Source organism: Eleutherodactylus coqui, chromosome 3 (genome assembly GCF_035609145.1).
Source record: "Eleutherodactylus coqui strain aEleCoq1 chromosome 3, aEleCoq1.hap1, whole genome shotgun sequence".
In the NCBI taxonomy this organism is placed as follows: domain Eukaryota; kingdom Metazoa; phylum Chordata; class Amphibia; order Anura; family Eleutherodactylidae; genus Eleutherodactylus; species Eleutherodactylus coqui.
The window spans coordinates 241,849,317-241,872,714 of NC_089839.1; the positions used below are offsets into that span (position 1 = coordinate 241,849,317).

At 46.7% G+C, this 23,398-nt stretch overlaps 1 protein-coding gene across 3 annotated transcripts in view; it reads right to left on the reverse strand.

Moving 5' to 3' along the window:
• Nucleotides 1–23,398, reverse strand: part of NEK7 (NIMA related kinase 7) — an 84,275-nt gene that overhangs the window by 41,972 nt on the left and 18,905 nt on the right. For 2 of the 3 annotated variants that reach the window (XM_066597180.1, XM_066597179.1), the window contains exon 2: nt 18,323–18,405. The exons of the other annotated variant lie outside the window; for it this stretch is intronic. In XM_066597180.1, the coding sequence (XP_066453277.1) occupies nt 18,323–18,379 (57 nt within the window). In that variant the 5' untranslated portion in view covers nt 18,380–18,405. The remainder of the gene's footprint in view (nt 1–18,322; nt 18,406–23,398) is intronic. 3 annotated transcript variants of the gene reach the window in all.

Consider the following 23,398-nt stretch of genomic DNA (forward strand, 5'->3'; position numbering starts at 1 on the left):
AAAGGCTCCAATCCGATCCGCCCACTGCAAGTCAGTGAATTGCTAAAGTTAACGAAATCCGCAGATTTGAAGAACTGACAAGCTGAGCCTCCAGAACACGATAAATTGAAAACCTTGGCAGTCCAGGTTTAGTCCCAATATGGCTACCTAATGGGTTCTCTGGAATAGATGCATCTCCTAGGCACGTGACTTGTAAATGGTTTCATGTAGCAAATATCATTTATGGTATAGGTGTACTATGCCATCCTATCCTTGATGTGGAATGTAGCCTCTATCTTCCATTCTCCCTCCCCTCTCCTGTCCCCCAACCCCGCCACGGTACTGGTGTATTATGTTACCACCGGAAGTAAGGGGTGGCGACATAACACAGCTGTCAAAAATATCTACTAACGCCCCCAGCTGCTGATTGGCTGGGGGCGTGTTGAATCCCCCAGGAGCAAAGTGCCGATGCTGGGAGCTAGAAGAGGCAGAGACAGGAGTACAGCGTCGACCGTAGGGGCAGAGGCGACGGCAGGAGCACAGCGGGCATTGCCATTCTGAAACGGCAGAAGCACAGCGGGGAGGCTGCGAAAAGAGTCAGTGGCAGGAGCACTAGCAGCAGGACAAGAGAGAGCTACTGGCAGACGCAGCAAGAGAGCCACAGTTCGTAGCAGCAGCGTCTGCACTAAATTCTGCATGCCCTGGAGGCTTAGGGTTTGGGTTTATCTTCCTGTTAGACTTACATAGAATGTAAGCCTAACACAAAAACAAACAAAAACCCCAAGCCTCCAGGCCAGGCAAACATCCTTGCCGACGTTACTGCTAGGAGCCTTGATAAATCCGCCAAATCAGGAGCTAGGGGCGTGACAGGCATTCCTCCTGTCAAACCCCTAGCTTACGGTGGCGTCAAGGTACACCAGTACCCCCCGCCACCCCTTCCTCCCAGCCTTTATTTCTTACTAATGTTATGAATAAAGTTAAAACAAACATTTTCAATCAAGATTTCATGGAAAGGTATATGCAATGTAACCACATTATATTACTATTAGTACTGCTATGCTATTGTATAATATATATATTCCTTTATTTAAAAAAAAAAAATACATAGCATTAGCAAATCTTTCTATAGAGGGATGTAAATCTGGGCAATGGTGGGTATTTAGGTTAGTTGGATTTAAAAATAAGATCTAAAATGCACAATAAGAAAGGAATGTATGGACTGGGCGAAACCCTATGTAGCTAGGAATAAAACAGCAGCATTGATCATGGATCACAAATACTTAGCATTAACCCCGGAAAGTCGGAAATAGAAGCTTATTTCCAAATTTTCACTCAGGTTCTAACAGTTATACTCTGCCATTTCTTTGCATAGAAGGTGTCCGAATCTCTGGTTAATTTACTGCTTGTTGCAAGACGACAGAGGAATCAACAGCCGCAATATCTGGAGAACAGAGCATATTAGATATTGCAAAATCCTGCAGTCACCTACCCTGTTTCCCTGAAAATAAGACACCCCCTGAAAATAAGACATAGCATGATTTTCCAGACTTTTTGAGGATGCAAAATGATTTTTCAGGCTTTTTGAGGATGCTTGAAATATAAGGCCCACTCCAAAACTAAGCCCTGCTAACAGTTAATTAAAAAGTCAATTTAAATACTGTCTAGGCAGCTATACATGTAAAAAAGTTAAACCTTTTTGAACTAAAATTAATATAAGACACTGTCTTATTTTCGGGGAAACACGGTATAAGGTGTTTTTTCCAAACACACTAAAATAGAACTCTCAAAATTGGAATACCCCTTTAACCTTTTCTTATGATGACCAACAGGTCATCAATAGATGATCAGCGTCACTTCGATCCCCGCCAAGCAGCCTATTGCCAGTGCCAGTAGGATCAGTTCAGTAACCTACGTTAGTATTACAGTGCAGCTCCTGTTGAACTCAGTATGAGCTGTGCTTGCAATATCAATCCAGGCCCCTTCCAATGGACAGCACTGCCTGCTTTCTTTGCTGACCATAGTGACAGCAGCACCAGGTATCAGCTGATCGGCGGTTTCCGGATGATGATCTACTGACATGTCAATCATCAAAAGAAAAGTTGACGTTTCAGAATACCCCTTCAAGAATTATTTCTGTAGCTTGTCCCATAGCTCAAATAGGTCCAAACATAAGCAAAGTATCTGTCATAATGTCAAGAATCGGCAAGCTCATAGTCTCATCTAGGAAAACGGATACTAAAATTATTAGCCAAGCGATTAGAGTTATGTGAAACAGGACTTTAACCTTCAAAAATACAGATGACCCTCTGAGACAAGACGGACATGAAGGGGAGTAAGATTTAGCACCTGAAGTTGTTCTCTGTAAGCCCTTTCATCTGCCAGTTCTGGGTCCCGTTTTCAGCTGTTCAAGATGGCCGCCACAATTTTCTAACTACAATGTGCACAGCTCTGCGATTGGCCAACACTGATCATATGAGCAGCTCTGGCGAAAATCACAGAACAGGTCTAGTGCAGCTCAGATGGTCGGCGCAGAAGAACGACGGCAGCCAATAAACAAACCTCCCTCTCCGGTTCCAGAACAAAATTTTGTCCAGAAAATTGCTTTAAATGGCATTCAATTCTGCATTGAAAATTTATAAACTAAGAGCCCACATTAGAAAAATACCCTAATGATGCCGTGCTACAATAGCTTCCTATTTTACAAGCAGTATTGTTAGGTAACTAAGTTCATCTACAGTAACTTTAGCCTCACATGCCGATGAACACCCCAGGAGGCAGTTGAAGCATCACTAGTGCTGCACTGCAGGTCTGCTTTTACAATGGAAACCAATTTCGATTCGGTTATTTAAAAATATTTTATTACCCCTTATGTAAAGCATCAGAGCTACAGGCTTTATAGACCCAAACGAACAAAATTAATGTTTGCCAGACAGCGTACGGTCAGCTAGTTAAATCTACTGATATTTCTCTTTTCCTTCAGGGATAAAATGGTCATAAGCACTGCTATTTTTGCAAAGGTTAGCTATTGTGACATTCAGTAGTGCTCATCACAAAACTTCAAAAAGGTATGTAAATACTGAATCGCTGACTCTGAAACACAGTTTACAACTTGAGATATGAGGAAATACTGCATTACTGCATATAGATGTGCTCAGCACACAGCCGAGTGTAAAGAATACTTAGATGGTTTACAAAAGCAATAAGGATTAGAGATGAGCGAGCACCAAAATGAGGGTGCTCGTTACTCGAGACGAAATTTTCGCGATGCTCAAGGCTTCGTTTCGAGTAACGAACCCCATTGAAGTCAATGCGACTCGAGCATTTTTGTATATCACCGATGCTCGCTAAGGTTTCCATTTGTGAAAATCTGGGCAATTCAAGAAAGTGATGGGAACGACACAGCAACGGATAGGGCAGGCGAGGGGCTACATGTTGGGCTGCATCTCAAGTTCCCAGGTCCCACTATTAAGCCACAATAGCGGCAAGAGTGCCCCCCCCCTCCCAACAACTTTTACTTCTGAAAAGCCCTCATTAGCAATGCATACCTTAGCTAAGCACCACACTACCTCCAACAAAGCACAATCACTGCCTGCATGACACTCCGCTGCCACTTCTCCTGGGTTACATGCTGCCCAACCCCCCCCCCCCCCGCACGACCCAGTGTCCACAGCGCACACCAAAGTCTCCCTGTGCAGCCTTCAGCTGCCCTCATGCCACACGCTGGCCTCATAGCCACACCACCCTCATGTCTATTTATAAGTGCGTCTGCCATGAGGAGGAACCGCAGGCACACACTGCAGAGGGTTGGCAGGGCCAGGCAGCGACCCTCTTTAAAAGGGGCGGGGCGATAGCCCATAATGCTGTACAGAAGCAATGAGAAATCAAATCCTGTGCCACCGCCATCAGGAGCTGCAAACGTGGCCATAGCAATGGGGAACCCATGTGCCACACACTATTCATTCTGTCAAGGTGTCTGTATGCCCCAGTCAGACCGCGTTTTTTTTATAAATAAATAGTCACAGGCAGGTACAACTCCGCAATGGGAATTCCGTGTGCACCCACAGCATGGGTGGCTCCCTGGAACCCACCGGCTGTACATAAATGTATGCCATTGCAGTGCCCATCACAGCTGAGGTAACGTCAGGTTTAATGCAGGTGGGCTTCGGCCCACACTGCATGCCGCAGTCTGACCGGGTTCTTTAGAAGTGGACACATGGAGTTACAACTCCGTGTGGACCGACAGCATGGGTGGCTCCCTGGAACCCACCGGCGGTACATAAATATATCCCATTGCAGTGCCCAGCACAGCTGAGGTAACGTCAGCTTTAATGCAGGTGGGCTAAAAATTACTAGGATTACACTGTAGGCGAGGGCCCAAAAAATTGGTGTACCAACAGTACTAATGTACCTCAGAAAAATTGCCCATGCCCAACCAAGAGGGCGGGTGAATCCAATTAATCGCTTTGGTTAATGTGGCTTAATTTGTAACTAGGCCTGGAGGCAGCCCAGTTAAAATAAAAATTGGTTCAGGTGCAAGTTTCAACGCTTTATTGAATTGAGAATTGAAACGTATAAAAATGGTTTACAAAAGCTATATGACTGAGCCTTGTGAGCCTAAGAAAAATTGCCCGTTCGGCGTGATTGCGTGAGGTTTCAGGAGGAGGAGCAGGAGGAGGAGGATGAATATAATACACAGATTGATGAAGCTAAAGGGTCCCCGTTTTTGATGGTGATAGAGAACGATGCATCCATCCGCGGGTGCAGTCTACGTATTGCTTAGGTATCGCTGCTGTCCGCTGGTGGAGAAGAGAAGTCTGGGGAAATCCAGGCTTTGTTCATCTTGATGAGTGTAAGCCTGTCGGCACTGTCGGTTGACAGGCGGGTACGCTTATCCGTGAGGATTCCCCCAGCCGCACTAAACACACTCTCTGACAAGACGCTAGCCGCAGGACAAGCAAGCACCTCCAGGGCATACAGCGCGAGTTCAGGCCACATGTCCAGCTTCGACACCCAGTAGTTGTAGGGGGCAAAGGCGTCACGGAGGACTGTCATACGATCAGCTACGTACTCCCTCACCATCCTTTTACAGTGCTCCCGCCGTCTCAGCCTTGACTGGGGAGCGGTGACAGTCTTGCTGGGGAGCCATAAAGTTGTCAAAGGCCTTGGACAGTGTTCCCCTGCCTGTGCTGTACATGCTGCCTGATCTCCGCGGCTCCCCTGCTACCTGGCCCTCGGAACTGCACCTTCTGCCACTAGCGCTGTCGGATGGGAATTTTACCATCAGTTTGTCCGCCAGGGTCCTGTGGTATAGCATCACTCTCAAACCCCTTTCCTCTTCGGGTACGAGAGTGGAAAGGTTCTCCTTATACCGTGGGTCGAGCAGTGTGTACACCCAGTAATCTGCAGTGGCCAGAATGCGTGTAACGCGAGGGTCACGAGAAAGGCATCCTAACATGAAGTCAGCCATGTGTGCCAGGGTACCTGTACGCAACACATGGCTGTCCTCACTCGGAAGATCACTTTCAGGATCCTCCTCCTCCTCCTCAAGCCATACACGCTGAAAGGATGACAGGCAAGCAGCATGGGTACCGTCAGCAGTGGGCCAAGCTGTCTCTTCCCCCTCCTCCTCAACGCGCTGAGATATAGACATGAGGGTGCTCCGACTATCCAGCGACATACTGTCTTCCCCCGCCTCCGTTTCTGAGCGCAAAGCATCTGCCTTTATGCTTTGCAGGGAACTTCTCAAGAGGCATAGCAGAGGAATGGTGACGCTAATGATTGCAGCATCACCGCTCACCATCTGGGTAGACTCCTCAAAGTTTCCAAGGACCTGGCAGATGTCTGCCAACCAGGCCCACTCTTCTGTAAAGAATTGAGGAGGCTGACTCCCACTACGCCGCCTATGTTGGAGTTGGTATTCCACAATAGCTCTACGCTGCTCATAGAGCCTGGCCAACATGTGGAGCGTAGAGTTCCACCGTGTGGGCACGTCGCACAGCAGTGGGTGCACTGGCAGATTAAACCGATGTTGCAGAGTGCGCAGGGTGGCAGTGTCCGTCTTGGACTTGCGGAAATCTGCGCTGAGCCGGCGCACCTTTCCGAGCAGGTCTGAGAAGCGTGGGTAGCCTTTCAGAAAGCGCTGAACCACCAAATTAAAGACGTGGGCCAGGCATGGCACGTGCGTGAGGCTGCCGAGCTGCAGAGCCACCACCAGGTTACGGCCGTTGTCACACACGACCATGCCGGTTGGAGGCTCAGCGGCGAAAGCCAGCGGTCGGTCTGCTAGGTCAGACCCTGCAGCAGTTCGTGGGCCGTGTGCCTCTTCTCTCCTAAGCAGAGTACTTTCAGCACGGCCTGCTGACGCTTGGCCACCGCTGTGCTGCCACGCCGCGCGACACTAACTGCTGGCGACGTGCTGCTGCTGACACATCTTGATTGCGAGACAGAGGTTGCGTAGGAGGAGGAGGAGGAGGGTGGTTTAGTGGAGGAAGCATACACCGCCGCAGATACCAGCACCGAGTTGGGGCCCGCAATTCTGGGGGTGGGTAGGACGTGAGCGGTCCCAGCCTCCACTAAATTCACCCAATGTGCCGTCAGGGAGATATAGTGGCCCTGCCCGCCTGTGCTTGTCCACGTGTCCGTTGTTAAGTGGACCTTGGCAGTAACCGCATTGGTGAGGGCGCGTACAATGTTGCGGGAGACGTGGTCGTGCAGGGCTGGGACGGCACATCGGGAAAAGTAGTGGCGACTGGGAACCGAGTAGCGCGGGGCCGCCGCCGCCGCCATCATGTTTTTGAAAGCCTCCGTTTCCACAAGCCTATATGGCAGCATCTCCAGGCTGATCAATTTGGCTATGTGCACGTTTAACGCTTGAGCGTGCCGGTGTGTGGCTGCGTACTTGCGCTCAAACACTTGCGCTAGCGACGGCTGGACGGTGCGCTGAGAGACATTGCTGGATGGGGCCGAGGACAGCGGAGGTGAGGGTGTGGGTGCAGGCCGGGAGACGGTCGTGCCTGTGTCCTGAGAGGGGGGTTGGATCTCAGTGGCAGGTTGGGGCACAGGGGGAGAGGCAGTGGTGCAAACCGGAGGCGGTGAACGGCCTTCATCCCACCTTGTGGGTGCTTGGCCATCATATGCCTGCGCATGCTGGTGGTGGTGAGGCTGGTGGTGGTGGCTCCACGGCTGATCTTGGCGCGACAAACCTTGCACACCACAGTTCGTCGGTCGTCTGCACTCTCAGTGAAAAACTGCCACACCTTTGAGCACCTCGGCCTCTGCAGGGTGGCATGGCGCGAGGGGGCGCTTTGGGAAACAGTTGGTGGATTATTTGGTCTGGCCCTGCCTCTACCCCTGGCCACCGCACTGCCTCTTCCAACCTGCCCTGCTGCTGCACTTGCCTCCCCCTCTGAAGACTTGTCCTCAGTAGGCGTAGCAAACCAGGTGGGGTCAGTCACCTCATCGTCCTGCTGCTCTTCCTCCGAATCCTCTGTGCGCTCCTCCCTCGGACTTACTGCAATTACTACTACCTGAGTGATAGACAACTGTGTCTCATCGTCGTTGTCCTCCTCACCCACTGAAAGCTCTTGAGACAGTTGCCGGAAGTCCCCAGCCTCATCCCCCGGACCCCGGGAACGTTCCAAAGGTTGGGCATCGGTCACGACAAACTCCTCCGGTGGGAGAGGAACCATTGCTGCCCATTCTGGGCAGGGGCCCGAGAACAGTTCCTGGGAGTCTGCCTGCTCCTCAGAATGTGTCATTGTAATGGAGTGAGGAGGCTGGGAGGAAGGAGGAGCAGCAGCCAGAGGATTCAGAGTTGCAGCAGTGGACGGCGTAGACCTCTGGGTGGTCGATAGATTGCTGGATGCACTTTCTGCCATCCACGACAGGACCTGCTTACACTGCTCATTTTCTAATCAAGGTCTACCGCGTGGACCCATTAATTGTGAGATGAATCTGGGGACGCCAGAAACGTGCCTCTCTCCTAATCCCGCAGCAGTCGGCTGCGATACACCTGGATCAGGAGCTCAGCCTGTGCCCACACCCCGACTTGGGCCTCCGCGTCCTCACCCGCGTCCACGTCCTCTAGGCCTACCCCTACCCCTCAGCATGGTGTATTACCAGTAGTGCAGAAACAGAACGCTGTAATTAAATGTGCCACTTATTGGCCTGTGGTTGGAGGCTGACTTCGCTTACGGAACGCACAGCAGAGCCAGGAAAGAATTTTGCGCAAGCCTGTAGTGAGACGTAGGTGCGTATGACTGAGCTAGTGGAATTCACAGCGCAGAAGCAGTCAAGTGTCCAAAGGCCACTAGTAGGCCTTAAGTATTTTGCTTCTATTTTTTTTAAAGGCCGAGCTGAGACAGCAGACAGATACTGTAGGCAGCGTATATATGTATACTGTTTCCCTCTGGACGGGATGATGTAACGGGCAACGCAGAGCCAGGAAACAATTTTGCGCAAGCCTGCTGTAACACTTAGCTGCGTATTAATTAGGACTACTACCCCCAGCAGAGATGCAGTACACTCAAGACGGTCACAGGCAGCCCAAAGATAGTATTTTTTCCAAAATTTGTTTGAAAAAGCACACTGCCTATATAGACAGTATATATCTTTCACCTTTCCCACTGTCCCTGCCTCACCAGTACTGCCCCTATACTCTGTACAATGACTGTAGACTGAGGACGCAATGCTCTGCACGCCCGATATACAAAAAAAAAATAAAAATATGCAACACTGCTCACAGCAGCCTTAACAGTACTGCACATGGTCAGATGTGGCCCTAAGAAGGACCGTTGGGGTTCTTGAAGCCTAAGGGCTCATGTCCACGGGCAAAATGAGATTTAAAATCGGCAGCGGATCTCCCGCGCGCGGATCCGCACCCCATAGGGATGCATTGACCACCCGCGGGTAGATAAATACCCGCGGATCGTCAATAAAAGGGATTTAAAAAAAAATGGAGCATGAAAAAATCTGGACCATGCTCCATTTTCGTGCGGGTCTCCCGCGGGGTCGGCTCCCGCGGGCTTCTATTGAAGCCTATGGAAGCCGTCCGGATCCGCGGGAGACCTAAAATAGGAATTTCAAGGATTTACTCACCCGCAGCGGGGCGCGAAGCTCTTCTCTTCCTCACGGCCGCATCTCCCTTGCTTCGGCTCGGCGCATGCGCGCGGCACGTCGACGACGTGCCGCCGGCGTAAGGAATTCATCCGCCGGCCGAAAAAGAAGATCCGGCCGTGAAGAAGAGCAGAGCTTCGCCGCCCGATACGGATAGGTAAATTCCTTTTTATTTGTATTTTCAGCGCTCACGTCCGCGGGGCAGGAGGGACCAGCTGTAGATTCTACATGTAGAATCCGTAGCGGGCCCGATTTTCCCCGTTGACATGAGGCCTAAAATCACTCCTAACGCTCTCCCTATAGCAGCTTCGGCACCAGCAGCACTGTCCCTGATCTCTGTCAGAACGCATCTGTGGCGAGCCGCGGGAGGGGCCGATTTATATACTCGGGTGACACCTGATCTCGCCAGCCACTCACTGCAGGGGGGTGGGATAGGGCTTGAACGTCGCAGGGGGAAGTTGTAATGCCTTCCATGTCTTTCTATTGGCCTTAAAAGCGCGCAAATTTCTCAGGGAAGGAAATGTAATGGAGTCGAGCACCGCGTGGTGCTAGTCTTGAGTAACGAGCATCTCGAACGAGCATCAAGCTCGGACGAGTACGTTTGCTCATCTCTAATAATGATCCTTCGGATACAGCAAAGGATCCAAACATAATTGGACTATAGTCCCATTTGGACACAATGATTATCGCTCGAATTTCACTCAAAAGCCATCGTTTAAGCGATAATCGTTGTTTCTATCTAACGCCCGTCGTTCAGGTTTCATTAAGATTCGCTCATCGTTGTTTTCAGTCCCTTAAAATCTATTGTTCGGCCGTTTGCTTCTCGTTTGGTTAAAATGACACTGTTCAGTCGTCCAGCAATTTGAGGGGAGTTTACTATGCAAACGCCACACAACGATAATACAATGACTGAAAAGCCCGACATTTTCCAACGATTTTCGTTAGGTCAAAAACGTAAATCTTTAAAAGCAAAAACATCACTCATTTTTATCGTTATAAAGAACTTCGAGTGATAATCTATGTGTCTAAATCAACTTTATGGCAAAGATTTTCATTTTTCCAAGGATATTAATAATAAAAAAAATACAACCACCAGAAAAGGATAATGGGAGTCGCTATACGGTGATCAGCACCCCAACATATAGCCATTACCTGAATCAGCCCAATCCAAAAAAAGGAATCTAGGCTGGGTGATTTATACATCTATATTTGAAGATCATAAAACTGCTGCACTGCTCCTCAGAACTTGGTTACCTTCTTACCATTAAAGTACAATATTGAGAATCATAGAATGGTAGAGATGGAAGGGACCTCCAGGGTCATCGGGTCCAACCCCCTGCTCGGGGCAGGATTCACTAAATCATCCCAGACAGATGTCTGTCCAGCCTTTGTTTGAACACTTCCATTGAAGGAGAACTCACCACCTCCCGTGGTAACCTGTTCCACTCATTGATCACCCTGAGGCCTCTTTCCTACAAGCAAACATCATCCCGCCGTTATCACGGTCGGGCGATATACGCTGTGATCTGATGCATTGGATTCCAATGCATCAGATACATGGCCATATTCCTGTGACGTAAAAGTGCCCGGCCAGCCAATATAGAGCCATGGGTTTTTACATCGAGCCCAAAAGATAGTCCTGGAACGATCTTTTGGGCCGGAATATGTCGGCTGCTGCACGAGCTCCAATGGGAGCCAATGACAGCGTCCGGAGAAGGGAGGTGGGAGGAAGTTTAGTAGCGTGACTGCTAAACTCCCTCCCTCTTCTTTCCTTTGGCTGATTCCAATTGGAGGGGGAGGGGGTGGAGCTTACCATCGTCCCGCATTTTCCCATTGCTGGCTGTGGACAAGGGGCGGGACTAAGCTCCCTCCCCTTGTCCGCAGCCAACAATGGGAGGTGGCAGGACGGGGTGGCGCTTAGCTCCGCCCCACCCCTCCCATTGGAATCAGCCAGAGGGGAAGAGAGAAGAGGTGGGCCTGCGAGGGGGGAGGGAAGGCTCAATGGCATGGCGGCCTCTGCGTATTTGCACCAGGGCCGATGCCGTGTGAATGGGCGCACAAACGTTAAATTTGTATGCCAGTTCACGAGCTTTTACACCGCAGATGGTAGCGTACATCAGCCGGCAGTGAAAACGGTGGCCGATATACGCTCGTGGGAATGAAGCCTTGCTGTCAGAAAGTTTTTTCTAATATCTAATTTGTGTCTCCTCCCTTTCAGTTTCATCCCATTGCTTCTGGTCTTTCCTTGTACAAATGAGAATAGGGTTGATCCCTCTGCGCTGTGACAGCCCTTCAGATATTTGTAGACAGCTATTAAGTCTCCTCTCAGCCTTCTTTTTTGCAAGCTAATCAGCTCCAGATCCTTTAACCGTTCCTCATAGGGCATGGCTTGCAGACAGCTCACCGTCCTAATAACTCTTCTCTGAACTTGTTTTTCGTTGTCTTTTATTCCAATTGGGGTGCCCAAAACTGGACACAGTACTCCAGCAGTGAACTCAGTGTTTGATAAAGCATTGCACATATGGAGCAATGTCCTCCAACAGGTTGGATGGGCATTACTGTTGATCAAGAACCTACTGCTACAGCCAATGACAGAGCTCAGGGACCATCACGATTACGGGACTGCTCAGGCCAACTGCAGCTGGTAAACATTACATCTGCAGGGAGACCTAGAGCTGCCATCGGGGGACTTGCGGGAAGAGGAGTGTATGTGAAAAAGGGGTCCCCCGTGTGAGAAACCTAATAAAGAGCTCATAAAGTGGTTGCCAGAGTTAAAACTTAATTAATTGACATCTTGATTTTAAACTTTCTCACACTGAAATGGGTTGTATCATGAAGGCTGTCCATACTGGGGGAGGTGTTCTATGCTGGTTGACTTGATCGGTCCTTCTATTACAAGGATGGCCATTCATCTGAATAACTGCAATGTAAAACCACAATTTTCCTGGGCTAGCCTTGACAAAATTGACAGCTTCCCTAACAAAATTAGCTGTTTGCCAGGGCTGCTGGGAGCAGGCCCCCGGGGCGAGCAACTGATCAACCTCATGACCGCATTCCGAAAGGGGTCATCTGAGGAGACAAGTCCCTTTAATGACTTGTACGATAGCATTTTACAAAACACACAAACCAGATTTCAGTCTTGCCCCTTACCGACAGTAATGGCAAGCAAGTCTACAGAGCAGCAAATTGTCAGAAGGATTAAGAGATGGTTAAAATAGTCCACAGGTTAAAATTCTTAAAAACCCCAAATCACACCCATTACAAATAAGCTACTATACAAGCCAGCAGTAGCCATAAACCACTTTATACATTTGTAGTTACGCGGTTACAGCCCTTTGCTGATATATTTCACCTAGTGTGCCTAACCTTGTGCGTCCTCGAAATGCGTTGTGTACCTCTAGTGGCACAAGAAAGATCAGTAAATCTTGATGTGCAATCACAAAGACATATGTACTAAATGAAAAAAAAAATAATTTTGATTAGACAAAACCTAGTTCTTTCTCCGACTTTGAGAACGCTTTCCAACTTGACAAAGATTAGCGTGAGTCTCTAAGACACAGTGACAGCCGCATGCTGAGTCCAAAGTCTGGCTAATGTGTTTTGGCATGCGAGTTTGTAATCACACATTTACATATGCAATGACCTATATTTGCATGTCAGATCACACACTGTCTGGCTTGGTTAGGGCCAGGCGCCTCCCTGAGAGAGGAGACCAGAGTGGCTGTCCAGGGCCAGAGGGCCACGGGTTTGCTCTGCGAGATAGGGTGAAGCTGCCTCCACTGATTAGGCTGACGAGTCCTGAGCATTAGACACTTCATTAGAGGTAATCTGTTTAACAGTGGGCAGTGTATGCAAACTTCACAGCCCAATTTTTCATGTTCCCATCCAATGCCTCCCCCACAATTCTTCCTTACAAAGGGCAGAGGGGGTCACTGATTTAACAGTCTGTCGCATCTGCACTGTCACAAGAGTTCTGGAGTTAAAGAGTTCGACATGGATGAATGCCTCATTTTCTTCTAGGGGGATTGCAGTAATTTGCACAAAATTTGTGAAAGAACCAAGATAACCCCTCGATGCTTGATTGGACCAAATACAGAATATTAAACGATGCTTTGAAATGTTAAATATTGCAGAAGTCTGGATTTACAAATACTTTATTCCAAAACTCGGCACGATGTTACTACATGTTTTACAGATTTAGGTCATTATCTGCATCGTTTTGCAAAGTTTGCTAACCGCATGCGTTACACAAAATTACCCATTTTACAGAACTTCTATAATGCTCATCCAAAAGTCGATTGTATTCAGAGTGTGCTATGGGGTTCATGCACAACATGGCACAAATTTCTAGGTTTCAGGCCCCCTGCACACTGCAGAATCTGGCTCCGGCAGCAGCGGGGTCCGCGCGTACTTACTCTGTAGCCAGAGGGCCTGTTCTTACAGATGAAAACTGTCGGCTCGTCGCCGCACATGCACAGTAAAAAAAAAAAAAAAAAAAAAAAAAATTTTTTGCTAATTAATTTTTTCCCCACGCCTATGCTAGGAGGCAATGCGGAATCCGGGACCTGTCCACGATGTTCATTGCGGACGGGCTGCGGATCGGACGGCTTCCATTGACTTCAATGGAAGCTGCCCGTGCGGAATCCACACAAAAATGGGGTCTGCTGCGATTTTTCCTCCGCGAGCAGAAATCGCAGGCGACTTCTGCTCGTGTGTAGAAAGCAGCGGATCCTCTATAGGAAGTAATGGGTGGTATTTGCTGGGGAGTCGCTGTGCGGACGCCGACCGCGGATCCCGCAGCAAATATCTGCCTGTGAGTAGGAGCCCTCAATCAATGGCACTATTATCTACTAAAAGGGAAAAAAAACTGAAAATACCAAAATTCATTAAAAAACAGGTACAAGTTGAAGGCCAGGTTTTGTGGAGCAGCAATCAAGCACATGTGCTGCTACTCTATGCACGCTATGAAAGCAGCTGGCTGTGCTGGCCATATCAATAACCCTCATAGAGGTTGTATGGACCACTGCACCATAAAAGCTGGGAATCCCCGTTTTAGTGATTGCGCTGGCAGCAACTGTGGGACCAAACTAACTTTTATCACCTGTTTAGTCAACAGGGAATGAGTGTTGGGAATTGGAATACTCCTTTTAGGAGCCAGACCAATGAAAGGAGTACTGAAGATTTTGTATTACAGTATTAAACAAAATATCTAGATTTTAATCTTTTTCACATTGAAACGGGTTGTATCATGAACCCAGAAAACACGTTACTAATAGTGAAAACTATTCAATGAGAATCTGCCACGGCAGATGGATATATCATATATGAAGGGCGATCGATCGTAAACTTAGATTAGAAGGTTCAGTCTCTGAATTAGAACTGCAGATTATGTGCTTGTTTTCCTCAAGGGACTGTCCAGGAGTAGAACATATGAGGTGAAGGACATCTACTAGGTCTAGACGAAAGAAGGTTTGTACATCAGTGTAAAAGGGATTTCTTTACTTCCCTTAGCACTGAGGCTATGGAACTTCCTACCAGAGGATGGATGGTGCACGGTCCACCGCAGTGTAGAGTTCAGCCCTTGCAGGCAGGGAGGCACAGTGAGTGTATCACTGCTGTAGACCAGATTGGTAGATCCGCTCCTCGGTCGTGGCATGTTATCAAGTGGTTTGAAATAAGGGCACAGTATAAAGACCCCGGGATGAATTCGGCCCCTCTCCCTCTCCCCTCTTCCCCGTCCCTACACCCAACCACTACAGCAGCCATGAATAAATAGCAAAACATTTGCTACAAATGTTTCTTCATTATTGGAATTAATTAGAGGTTACTAAAGAGCTGTCAATATATTAAACAAACCCTTATGTACTTTACTAAGAAGTCTTATACATTTATTGACCGAATAGTAAAATAAAAGGTAGTTAGGCCAGATATTGTCCTTCTCTTTCACACGAGTGCTGTTTTGATGCCCAGTAGTTGCGTCAAAAATCGCATCTAAAAGAACCCATGGTTTTCTATGAATTCTTTCAGATAAGCAGGGTTTGGTTTTTTTTAAACGCAACGAGATTTCTCGCCGTCAAAAATAGGACATGTCCTATTTTTAGATGGCACAATGCCGCCGGCTCCCATAGACTCCTATGGGAGCCGGCTGGCAAAGGGAGGGGGCGGGGGAGCGGCACACGCACCAATAGCAGCCGCTACGTGCTCGCAGCAGCTATTAGTTCACCCAATATAACACTCAGGTAGACAGTCACCTGTCTAAAGCACCATAAACTAACTTAAGGTAGTGTTAAGTGAGTGACAGGGAGCCAGTGGATGTATTGTTTTTACACTCACCTACTCCTTGCTTCCTGACACGCACAAAAATCTGACTCTTTTCAAAGTTCTGTGAGCATGCTCTTTCATACAAGTCTGTGGAAGAGTCAGATTGGTGTGCTGCGCGGACTTCAGAGGCGGTCCCTGCAGGACCCAGGAAAAGAGTATAAAAAAATCCATCACCTGCTTCCCCGTCACTTCACCTAACAGCACCAGAAGTTAGTTTATGGTGCTTTAGGCAAGTGGCAGCTTCCATTTGAACTACAAGTATCAATATGCAATAATGCACAGTCTCAAGCGGCTGATCAAAATAGGCGCCTACTAGTTTGCTGCTTCAAGTTGAGCTAGGAATGAGCTGTCAGAACATAAAAGGGGGCTTCTATATGGGCAACCATTCAATTGAATGGCAAGTAAACGTGTGACCGGCTGAAGGGTCATCTAGTGATATAAGCAGTTTGCCAATGGCAGTATCAACTTGGAGAAAAAAAAATTGTCTTTGCAAGACCCCTTAATTAAAGTGTTTATGTCTGAATGAATTGCCACATAACCTCCCATTATTTGTTACTATTTTTTATGCAGTGGTGGCATTCTGCAGTGCTAAGAAAGACCTATTCAAAAGCGATCCTCCAGGCCTGGACAAACAAAGATTGCCGTACCAGTCCTCCGAATACCTGATGCACACTACACATTGATATGCATGACAGTCTAAGATATTGCATGCTGTACTGCCCATGTGAGTAGCATTGGTTAACCAAAGCAGGTGTAGGGTCTTAGACTCATGATGAATACTAATACATATTGTGCCTCGGTAGTCAGAGAAGCCAGTCCAGCCATCTTTGTTTGTCCAGGCCTGTAGGGGTCACTTTATCATTTGTCCCTAACATGAGAGAGACCAAAAAGAAGAGCTCGACAGTTTCAAGTTCTGCATATGGAAATCTACAACCCCAACTCCAAAAAAGTTAGAACACTGTGTAAATCATAAATAAATATATAGAAAGGAAAATTAATCATTTGGAAATCTCATATAGCCATATTTTATTCACTTCTCAGAAGGTGCAAGGCAGACATTTTCCTGTATCATTTTTTAAAAATTAACTCATTTAGAAATTGACATCTCAAAAAATCTGGTCCAGGGCCATGTCTACCATTATGTAGCATCCCTTTATCTGTTTACAAGTCTGTAAACATCTGGGATGTGAGGAGACCAATTGCTGGAGTTTTGTCCCATTCTTGTCTGATGAAGGATTCTAACCCCTTAGCAGTCCTGGATCGTCTTTTCCTGATTTTTCGTTTCATAATGTACCAAATCTTTTCTATTGGTGAAAGGTCTGGACTGCAGACGGCGGGTTCAGCCACCTGACTCTTCTTCTGTGAAGCCCTGCTGGTGTGTTGGATGTAGTATGTTGTTTAGCATGGTCTTGTGAAATGTGCAAGGCCTTCCCTGAAAGAGACATTGTCTGGGTGGGAGGATATGTTGTTCTAAGACCTCTATATACTGCTCAGCATTGACCGTGCCTTTTAAGGTGTATAAGCTGCCCATGCCATAGGCACTAATGCAACCCCATACCATCAGAGATGCTGGCTTTTGTACTGTGTGCTGATAAGCTGGATGGTTCCTCTCCTCTTCAGTCCGCAGGACACGGCATCCAAAAAGAATTTGACATTTTTATTCCTCTGACTACAGAACAGTTTTCCATTTTTCCTCAGTCCGTTTTAAATGAGTTTTGGCCCAGAGAAGATGCCGGCCTTTCTTAATTGTGTTGATATACGGCTTCTTCTTTGCCTCATACAGCTTTAACTTCCATTTGTGGATTGCATGGCGAATTGTGTTCACAGACCGTGATTTCTGGAAGTATTCCTAAGCCCATGCAGTGATTAAAGGCTGATTTAGACAAAATGATTTTCGCTCAAAAATCGTGCAAAGCCATCTTTTGAAGATAATCGTTGTGAATAACTACACTGACATCGTGCAGATTTCGTTAAGCCGTCGCTGATCGATGATCTTTCAGCATGCTGAAAGATCAGCTAAGTTATCAGGGATTCACAGCGGGATACAACTGATACTATTGTTTCAGCTCTATCCCGCTCCCTGAATACTGTCTGGGTATGAAGAACACAGCTGTATTCTTCATACCCCGCTCGGAGCGCTCGGCTGTATAACAGCCGGGCGCTCCGAGCAGAGAACAGCTGGATGCAGAAGACAAGCAGCCCCAGTTGTTTTCTGCATCCTCCGCTCAGAGTGCAAGGTAATCGCTCAACGTTTGAGCAGTCACCTTGCGCTGTAAAAAGCACACAATGATAATCATTGTGTCTAAACCAGGCTTTACATTACAGAATCGGTTTAATGCACCAACGACTGAGAGCCGTAGATCTCCAGCATCCAATATTAAATGCTGGCCTCGCCTTTGTGCACAGAAAGGTTTCCAAATTCTCTCAATCCTGAGATTTTGTACTGTGGACCAGTAGAATACTCGGTCTTTCCTGAAACTGTTCCACAATTTTTTAAATGATCAATGTAAAATTGCAGACAGTCTTTCATTCTTGTTTCTGAGACTCGGCCTCTCTAACATGCTCTTTTTGTACACAGTCATGTGACTTAGTAGAAAACGGACCCTCCAGCTGTTTTTCATTAGTACTTTTCCAGCATTTTGTTAACCCTGTCCTAACTTTGAGATGTGCTGCTGCCATCAATTTCTCATTAAAGTTAATTTTTAAAAATGAAAATGGAAAAATGTTTCACTTTCAATTCCTGATGTGTTCTATGTTCTATTGTGACCACAATATGGTTATGGGGGATTTTCATATCAATGCATTCCTTTTTTTAGGTTACATTTATTTGTATTTTACAACTTTAATGGAATTGGGGTTCTTAAAGCATACATATAAAAGAATTGCTGACTTTTCAAACAATTCATACCTGTGGTTGAAACGGAGGGACAGGTGGTCCCTGCATGGCCGGACACTGCTCCCCCATTCTATTCACACAGGCACCTCACAGGTCTGCAAAAACACATCAGAATTAGTATAAAATAAAGACAGCATATATGGAAGCAATGAATTAGGCCTCATGTCCACGGCACATGCAGGTCAGCTTAAAATTGATTTTTTTTTCCCCCTTGCGGGAGATCGCGGACTGCGGATTTTTTCCAAGCGGATGTACGCAGATGCACTGCGGATTATCCGCGCTGAAAAAAACTGCAACCCCACATCCCAGCCTTTTCTTCACCTCCCTAATTGCTTTTAACCTTGAAATCAGCAGCAGATCCATAAATATATTTAAATGTATTTGTGGATGCTAGGCTCCCATAGAGATAAATGGAGCCAGATCCCTGGTAAAATGGAGCATGCTGCGATTTATTATCTGCACTTGGCATCCACAAATCATTTAAAATCAAATCTGCCGGACTTAAGTGAAGTGCGGACTCCCAATGCTTCTATACGGGCGGCGAGAGCTGCGGATCACCCGCGCGGGTTCAATAAATAAAATCTGCCCGAGGACATTGGGCCTTAACAAGAACGTTACACCTGCATAGGTACAATTCACAAGCCGTTCCACTTTCCTAGTTTGCAATAATGTAGACTCCAAACTAATCAACTTGCATGGCATCCTGAATTACTGACCCTTTCAGACTATACATGGAGGCCGCTGGGTGCTGCTAAGTAAGAATATATTTAGGGCACCTCAATATGGCCACAAAGATAAAAGAATTACAGAGGAAAACAAAAAGTTTGTCCTAGTTAGAGGAGAGAATGCTTCATCCTCAGGTAGGTCACACGCTGCATACCCCTACTGTGCTGGAAAAGAGGACTTGCTTAGAAACACCAGGCACATTTTCACAATTCATTACATGGACCTAGTAGAGTAATTTAACAGAGTGTTAATTAGTTTTCAGAGCTGATACTTATTTTGATAACCACTGGCTATGCTGAAAAATAATAAGAGCTTCTACTTGCCCGTAAGAGCTTCTACCGAGAAGCGCTGTCTGTGGGGCTCCGCTGCAGCTTCTCCCCGAATCCCCGAAACTTGTCTTCTCTTCTGGCCGGGGATTGAAAAATCCCCACCTCCTGGAAGTGCTGGCTGTGATTGGCTGACACTTAGCCAATCACAGCCATTCATCGAGTGCTAGCTGTGATTGGCTAAGTGTTAGCCAATCACAGCTAGCACTTCCAGGAGGCATGCATTTTTCAATCCCCAGCCAGAAGAGATAAAGGAGAATAATGCTGGGGACACAGGGAGAAGATGCGGCCGGGCTGACAGCGCCGGAGAGGTGATGTATTTGTTTTTTGCTTTTCTTTTCTTGCAGCCAGGACTCAGATTAGGGCTTAGGCAGTAGGATTTCCTACTGTCAAAGTTGCATTGAACGTCACGAAAAATGTGTTTTTATGCGATGCAAAAGAGAGGAAGGCTCCATAGGGAAACATGGCGAACAAAACCTCCCGTGTCGTGGGCATATTGCCGGACCAGCAAGATTTTTGTGTCGGATTGTTGTATGCTACAAAGCATCACGTGTGAAGCAACCCATAGGAAAGCATGGGTTTCACATACATGCGATTTTTGGCAACGCTACAAAATCGCGCGACTTTGTATTACATTTCTGTAATACTTTAGAATGACAAGCAGAAACTGTAATGAGATGCAAAAAAGGGGGAGGAAAAGTTACTAATAGTAAACCAAAAAGTAACAAAATATTGTTACTTTAATATTAATAAAATGAGAGGCACACATATAAGACTTCCCATAAGAACATACACTCAAGCGAAGGAGATCTGTATGAGGAATGCGAGTCAGCGAAGGACCTGTAAGATAACTGGGAGCTGCAGATGCTCACAGCACTCTGTTCTAGATAACACCGAACTGGAAAAATACAGGACACAGGTGGTGGGGGCTTATGGGATTCGTACCTACATCTCAGCGGCCGTCATTTCCAGCTCAGCTCATGTGGGGACAATGGAGAAAGCGTTTACCTGGTATCTCCATTGTCCCCAAAACACCTAGCAACAAGCACTCCCTGCTGACTCAGGAGGTCAATGCAGAACATGTAGTAGCAGAAAGGGACACTGGAAATCAAAGCCAAAATAACCTAAATGATGCTCTTCTAATCCAGCAGTCAACTATCTGGGACCCCCGGACCAGTAGATTGGCAACCGTGTCATATACAGGAGCACAAAATAAGTAAATATTTATATCAATACTTCAGAATTCAAAACTATGATGTTTGAAGTCTGACTGAGGTCTGGGATCTCATTCATATCTTAGTTGGCCCGTGTCAAGTTGGGTCGAAAATCAGCAATAGTTGTACCATATAGAGGCAGGACCCTACAGAGTACCGAGAGTGACACCGGTCACTGAAACGGCTAGGGATTGCCTTCTCGCTCAGTGTAAAAAGGCAGTTGTTCACACAATGAAGGGAGGCAGGTGGCCGGAAGACATCCCGTGTGAAAGTACCCTAAGGCCACTCTCACACATGGGTCGGCAAGGCGATTCAGTGGCCATAAGACTACTTTCACACTTCTGGATTTGGCTTACAAAGACTGGTACAAAATGCTGACCAAAATACCCAAATGTAACCTAAAACAGAACAAACCTCTGATGGAAGGATCTGTACCTCCTGGTTGTGGTTTACAAATACAGATGGTATAGGTAGAAGGTAACATTGGTCTTGGTTGGACCAGTAGAAGAATTATTGCCTATATGTTCACCCTTAGCAGCACTTTATCGTCTAAACAGGCCAAGTCATTCAGCCATGTGTCATTGACTGTCATGGGTGTTCATAAAAGCCACAATTCTTTAAAGGGGTTGCCCAGGAGTTATCGCTCACCTGTTGAAGCACTTGTTCCTACCAGTCTTGGTTTACTTGGCTGCAGCGATTATGTCCTACATCCATGTGACTGCTGTAGCCAATCGCTGGCCTATGTGGCCTCCTGCCATACACAATACCCACACTGCTAATGTCAGCGATAGGCTGCTGTGGTCAGGTGATGTACGGCAGGTCATTGTTGCAACAAAGTAAATAAAGACAGACGGGAACTAAGGGACCTGTGTCAGTCCTGGGGCATCAAGGCAGGGCATTTAACAGGCGAGTAGTGCTTACTTTTTTTTTTACACTTCATCACATTTCATGCTACTAAGCTAATGGCATAAAATCCCAGAAATATATATTTTTTAAATAAATTCTAGTAATTATTAGGAAATTATAGTATCTGGTGGCACGATGTGCTACACAGCTCTGCTACATGCACGTCACACACACAGCTCTGCTACATGCACGTCACACACACAGCTCTGCTACATGTACAAGACATACAGCTCTCCTACATTTACATCACATACAGCTCTGCTACGTACATTCTTCATCCTATACAACAGGGATCACAAGCAGCACTCGATATGAAAAACCTGTGAAAATGTCATCGACGTGCTCCGCCCTGTTCACATGATGATGACATAACCACAGATGATCCTTCATCCTGAGTTACATGCTCGGCCCCTCATCACATGACAATGACGTCATCACAGGTCCTTCATCCCTGTGCAGATTATGGGTGGACTACAAACCTCCTGCGACCTGAGTTGCTATGGAATAACGAACACCTAGCCAGACAGCAGCCATGTGTGTGTACAGGACCTGTAATGATGTCACCATCATGTGATCAGGGTCAGAGCATGTAACTCTCAGGCTGAAGGACCTGTGATGACGTCACAGTCATGAGATCAAGGGCGGAGCATGTAACTCACTCACAAACGGACAGATGGTCTTTAGTATTTTGGGGGAAAAAGTAAGATCCATCAACAATAGATTTGCTGCTGTATGTGCCTTTACTGATCCTCATAAATGCCCATACAGATGTTTTTCCTCTGTAATTCCAAACAAATCTAACAAAAAAGTAAAGTCCAGGCCTTGCTACGCCAGATGCCATATACATGGAGGGATCCCCCTCTAGAAACACTGCTGCTATGGGATAATCTCTTCATAGATGAAGCCTGGGGGAGCCTGAATGGCACCACTCGGGAGGCAGCATGGCTCCGTTCACATGGCTGTGACATGTATATAATACCCAAAGAGGAAAGCAGAAATACATGGTAAATGCTACATTGAGCCCATCTAAGTGATGTCATTTATAGGTGGGACTTTAAATAATCCATTTCTCATTCGCTTTAAGAGTTAAAGGGTAACTCTAGCAAAAATACATTTTTTTTCCCCAATTGCTGCACTCCTCACCTTACTGGAGGTCTCCTATGCATATTACAGTCACTTCCTCGCAGTGCAGCCTCCTGTCTGGTAATTATCAGGCACCACTCTGATTTCTCTCCGCTTTCTCCTCTTCTATGCTAGCAATATCATAATATATCAGCACAGCATCACATGACCACCTAGAGCCAGGACATCTCTGCCTGCTGGGAGGACACTGCCATTACCGTCAGGATTCTATATTCACCTAAATTAGCTAAAGGCCATAAGTATACCGTCAAGGTGGCTGAACTGTTGCAGTCCTCATCCCTCTATGACAGAAGTATCCAATCCTCATCAGTGACTGTGATAGGAGTTTGTCTGCTGAGCACCTCCACATGTTTTACGTGCCCGGTTCTCAAGTTATTTCACACAACATCTATGCAGTTTCAAGGTTTGTAAGCAGATTCATAAATTTAAAAAGTAAATGTCAGAAGTAGATAAAGTGTAAGAGCAAATAAAGAAATCAAGCCCCACCTGTGGTAACCCTGCTAGCAGTGACAAGTTATGCCACTTGTGTGACTTGGATACATGCAGGACATAATAGTCATCCGACACCAGTCAGTGACTACCCGTCATCTAGTCACACCTCTTCACCATACAATGCCACACAAAGTGAATTCCCAATGTAGCAAACAGTACATTTCTGCTCTCCTGCAACCACACCGTTGCAGTATATGAAAAAAGTAATCAGGTGTTTTTAACCATCTGCCCGGAGCTTTAATAATGCCTGTGCTATGTGTATATAAACGGATAATCATGTG